Source organism: Rhincodon typus, unplaced genomic scaffold (genome assembly GCF_021869965.1).
Source record: "Rhincodon typus isolate 14 unplaced genomic scaffold, sRhiTyp1.1 hic_rhity00007189, whole genome shotgun sequence".
In the NCBI taxonomy this organism is placed as follows: domain Eukaryota; kingdom Metazoa; phylum Chordata; class Chondrichthyes; order Orectolobiformes; family Rhincodontidae; genus Rhincodon; species Rhincodon typus.
The window spans coordinates 3,854-9,460 of record NW_025972827.1 but is presented as its reverse complement, the minus strand read 5'-3'; the positions used below and the strand labels follow the sequence as shown (position 1 = coordinate 9,460).

At 41.0% G+C, this 5,607-nt stretch overlaps 1 protein-coding gene across 1 annotated transcript; it reads left to right on the top strand.

The window, feature by feature from the left end:
* Positions 1 to 1,822: 1,822 nt before the first annotated feature.
* Positions 1,823 to 5,227, top strand: LOC125482218 (equilibrative nucleoside transporter 4-like; the record flags this gene model as incomplete). The annotated part of the gene is made up of 2 exons (XM_048594236.1): positions 1,823 to 1,897; positions 4,956 to 5,227. Coding segments are annotated over 2 exons (347 nt in total), but the record flags the coding sequence as incomplete, so codon positions are not given.
* Between the last annotated feature and the right edge of the window lie 380 nt (positions 5,228 to 5,607).

Here is a 5,607-nt window from a genome sequence, read left to right as displayed (position 1 = left end):
AGCTTTCCTCACTTTACAGAGCAGGGAACAGAATATCTGGTGCTGGTACTGAGTAATGAGGGGCCACAATTTTAAGGTGAAAGGCAGGAGGTTTAGAGGGGTTTGAGAATCTGGAAAACACTGGGCAGCAGAGGTAGGAAACCGCAAAACCTTTACAAAGGATGTTAAAATGTCATAACATTCAAGGCTATGGGCCAAGTGCTAGAAAGTGGAATTATTGTAGATAGGGTGGTACAGACTCAATGGGCTGAAGGGCCTCTTCTGGTGCAGTAGGACTCTGTAACAGTTTATCTAGAATTGTTTTAAGAAGGTTTTTGAAAGCAGAGAGGGAGGACCGTTTAGGAAGAAAGATGCAAAGAATGAAGGAATAGTGTTAGAAAGAATAGCTGTCAGTGAGAGATCAGAGGGTGTGGGGAGAAAGGAGTAAGATGGTGCCTGAGAAAGATTGAACATGGAGCTATGACAGGAAGGGGAGTTATTGGGATAAGGTGAACAGGCAATGGAAGGCTTTGAAAATTCCAATTTTAAATTAGAAAGATTAAGGACATCCAGAACTCACTTCCCAAATTAAGATTGGAAAGTTGAACTGCAAATTTCAAATCTGAGATTGTCAGGATTTCTTTTGGCCAGTTTACTTTGGAGTTGCAAATCCAAGGCAGGCTGTGGAGTTCAGATACAAAGCAGCCACAATCTAATGGAATGACACAACAGCTCAAGGGGCTGAATGGTCTCCTCCTATTTCTATGAAGCGTGAAAATCTTGAGCCAGTGTGGCACTATAAGGACTGTGGTGATGGGATGTGGAGGATTTAGCATGAGCCATGAATTATGAATGATCTTGGCTGTAAACTGTGAAATGTAGATTTGGGGATTCCACCGAGGAGTGTACTGAGGAAACCAGATTCAGTGAGATCTCAGTTGCAATGAGGAAGTGTAGGCTTGGAGGGAATCAATATCCAGGAGGCAGAAGGAAAACCAGGGAGCATATTGGACAAGGTAGTGATTACTCCCTGGGGCACTGGTCAATGGGTAAACTAACAATGTAGGAGCAATGGCCTCTCCCTATGGCATTGTGGTATCATACAAGCTGCGAAACATTGTGCAGCACTTTATTAATAAAGCATACCATCCCCACAGTGTCAGCCATAACATCAGATGCTTCACTATCCCATGAATCTGAAAATGACAATTGACAAATGTAACAGGAAGTATAAAAGGTGGGGATGTAGGACTAGGTGAATTGTTGTACAGAGAGGGCACAACTGTTCTCTTTCTGTGCTGTAAACATACCAACATTCTATGTTTTCTTTATCTGAAGTGTGCAAGCGCTGTAGTGCACTTCTAAACATTTTCTCTAAATATTGCTCTGGTGTAAATGAAGCTGTGCTTGTGTTAAATTTGGATGCAGAACATTTGAGATCACTACCTGAAAATGGCAGTCAGTGGGGAAAGTTTATCGAGCTGGTTAAACGTTGATGGTTAGATGGAGCATTTGTTTGGTAATTTACTCACATTTATTGTGTTTATTTCGTGCGTCAAGCTCTTTCCAGCCATTTAGATGTTATTTTTGTCTCCTACTATTCTGGGATCATCCCTCCCAATCATCAGTTGACCCCAGGCCTCTGCTTAAGGTGCGATGGAGCCCAGTCTAGAGGCACGATGAGAAAATACTGCTTCCTGAGGTCCCTTAGCACTTGGTGAGAAATGACCTCACATTGAGACATTGCAGAATGCCTCCCCACAGTAAAATTGGGATTAAATGGAAGCAACAGGCTGTTTGAATCAACAATTTATTTGGTGCAATTTCTTTCTTCTCAATGAAGTGCAGCAATCGAGTTTCTATGGTTACACTGGAATGTTGCCCAAACGCTACACACAAGGGGTGATGACAGGTGAAAGTGAGTACTTTACTTATTTTAAACAATTCCAGTTGATGGTTTTTAACAGAATTCCAAATACTGATTAAAAAAAAAAATTCTTTCTGGAAAAGTGTCTCATCAACGGTTTTAATGCCAATGATACCATATTTCTCATTTAAATACAGCTAAGTGTAAAACGTCCTGGGAAATAACTAATTTCTGCTACCATCTGTTGGAGTTGCCAACTCTATCGGACCATTCCTGGAAGTTTATGGTGAGCTTCCACCTCTGACCATCTTTTTGCAGTCAAACAATCTTTTCCCAACAGTCTCCAACATTTTTATAACAAGGAAAAATACACAAAAAAAAGTGTACAAATTTGCTCCATAACTGTTCATAACGGAATCGGGAGATATACTGTCAATTCCTTGAAACTCCAGAGCAATCCTGGAGAGTTGGCAACACTGTTGTCTGTTTCATTTGACCTGTTGTAATCTAAAGTCGGGCTGAGTTTTATCTGTCAGGTCACATCAATTCATTTTCAGCTTGGAATGGAGGTTCAGCTCAAAGGTGAGTTTGGCTTCATAATGCACAAAGCCAAAAGCAAAATTTCACTCTGTCTTATTAACACATTCATGATTTGTCATGACTGGGAAGGAATTATCCTCAAAAGGGCACGTTTATTGGAGAAGCAGATTTCCCAGTATGATGAATGCCATTTCTCCCAGCGGGGCATTAATTTCGAAGCTCAGTCTTTGCAGAGTGAGCACCATTTGGAAAGTGATGCTTGTCCTCAGTGACCTGGGCTGGCCAAAGGAATCAGCTGCTGATGCTCCTGTTTGGGCATTCTGCCCAGTTACCCTTGCTGTATATGTGGGCAGGATTGGGCTCAGCCATGAATCCCTCATTGTTAAGCAAGCCTATTGTTATGATCCCAGATGATGGCAGTATTGGAGACATTAGATCTCTGAAGTGAACAAAAACAAAGTTGCTAGAAAAGCTCAGCAGGTCTGGCAGCATCTGTGAAGGAAAATACAGAGTTAACGTTTCGGGTCTGGTGACCCTTCCTCAGAATTTCTCTGAAGTGAAATCTGGCTTGATAGATCAGAGGGTTTTTTTAAAAATTTTTGTTTATGATGGTCTGCTATTGAAGATATTCACAGAGATTGCCAAAATATCTTTATATAACATAAATAACATAAATGTTTATTACACAAAGAAAACACATTTGATGACTATTGAACCAGCCTCATTACAAATATTGGAAAGAAACTAACCATAACCTTATGGACACTCAAATCTCAGTGACAAGATACCACTGTCACCTCACTAAAGCTAAGGACCTTCAGGTGGAGCAGCTATAATTGGTTTCCTTTTGGTAGACTTTTTTGTATTCACTTGATGTTATTTTCTTCGTTTCATGTCTGCCCTTTAAAATAAACTGCTAACTTAGCCCACTTATGGCTTTGCATGGGTTATTGGACTCATGCTTTGTGGAATGTCTTTCTCTACGACACCTTCACAGTCTTCCGTTACTGGAGATTTCTTCCCCCTGACTTCTAAAGTAACTCAGGACTACAGAGACTGCTACCAACAGCACTTCTGCGGTTGTGTATTGCTTCTGTCTGAACAAACCAGCTTCTGGCCTCTTGTTCTCTCTTTTTGGGCTGTAAAACTCAAATCAGCAAATACCACAATGTTGATCTTGTAGGGTGTCATTTAGTGAAAATTAAAACTTCTTGGAAATGCTGTTCTGAACTCACTGCTCAAAGTAATTTTCTGACCTAAAGCAAAAGTTAGACCTTCACAAAACTGTAAATGAAAATCTGCTTTTCCTCCACTTTAGATTCAAAGTCCTTAAGTAACAACATATTATGAACCTTCACCACTTCACGTGTAAAGAATAGGTTTTTGGCCAAGGTGCAGGAGAACCAGTGGTGCCCACAGAACCATTTGCAGTAGGAATGAACATTTCTTACAACTCAGTTTCTGAAGTTAGCTGATGAATTATTCCTAGCCTCTTCCTTGAACTGACTGTTGGCTTGTAAGACTCTGTAGTCTTTGAATCTTCCAGCTTGCTATACAATTTCAGCATTATTTTCTTTAAGATGTACTCTTATAGATGCTTATACAGAATTGTTCCTCCACATCTTTTGTAGCAAATTAGTGCCAGTGTAATACCTGTCAATTAGATTCAGTCTAACCAATCTGATTCTGCAGTGCAATGTGGAATGTGCTGAGGTGTGGGACTAACTTTTTCAAAAAGTTAGCATGGGCATGATGGGTTGAATGGCCTGTGGCATCATATAAGTCTATTGCCTTTGCTTTCATCCTTGATCATTCTACTTACTCTGCAATGGTTGAATGTTTACATATGGTTATATAGGATATACAGCGCAGAAATAGGCCATTCAGCCCCAAAGCCCACACTGGCATTTATGTTCAGCTTGAGCCTCGTCCCATCTTTTCCGACTGCAATCAACTATTTCAGACATTCTGTTCTCCCTCATATTTACCTTGAATCCCCTTCAATGCATCTATTAAGTTCAACCACTCCCTGTCATGACCAGTTTCAAATTCTCACCACCCTGCCTAAAGAAGTTTGTTCCGAATTCCCTGTTGGAATTCTTGGTGACTGTTTTAAAACTGATGACTTCTAGTTATGCTCTTCCCCACAGGAGGAAACATTTTCTCGGGATCAACTACATCAAAACTTTGCATCGTTTTGAAAATCAACATTAGGTCACCCCTCAGCTATCTTGTATCAAGAGAAAACAGACCTTTCCAACGCACATATTTTTGGTATATTTGTAAATCTTTTCTGCAGCTTTCCGGAGTGCCTCGATATCCTTTATAAAATATGCGGGCCAGAACTAGACGCAGTAGCTTAAGTGCAGTCTAATCAATGTTTGTTGCAGGTTTAGCTTGACTTCCCTGCTTTTCAATTTTCTCTAATATTTTGAATGTTGAATTACTGACACCATAATTAATTAGAAGGAGGGAGGGGTGGGGTGGTGGGCGGGAAGATCCTCCTATGGGAGATTGTTGGTTTTCACTGTCAATAATAAACACAGTGAGCTTCTTTTCTCCATTGCAGGCACTGCTGGTGTCATCATTTCCCTCAGCAGAATCTTTACCAAGCTCCTGGTTTCTGATGAAAGGAAGAACACCATTGCCTTCTTCTTCATTTCGATCGGAATGGAGAGCATGTGCTTCATCTTGCATTTGCTGGTGAAAAGAACGCAGTTTGTGCGATACTATACCTCCCACAGCAGCAGGGGCCACGAGCGACTAAAGGACAAAGGTCATGTGGATCAGGGCCCTGGTTACCGGGTCCATCATAATGTCAATACAGAGGAAGTAAGATTCGTAAGTTTTTGCTTCATATTGTAAGAATGGAACTCTTGGCCTAGCGTGATATAGGGGATATCTCTCTCAGGGACACTGGACACTGGCTCCCATGATTTGCAAGCTTTTTCTGTTTCAATCATCTTCCAAACACGCCCTTTCAGGTTGGAGGAAACATGGCTGCCTTCATGAAAGATTGCCTGATTAATCTGTTCCCTGGACAGAAGAGAGGTCCATGACTTTCTTGATACACAGGTCTTGTCTTTGGTTGGAAAATAATTGATGTTGTGGCACTTACTGGCAGTAAAGAACCTAGTGGAAGTTTCACTACATTTCTTCAGTGAAGTAAATTCAATGATTCACTATGTGGCTGAGACCAGACCAATGCATTTGGTTCAGTC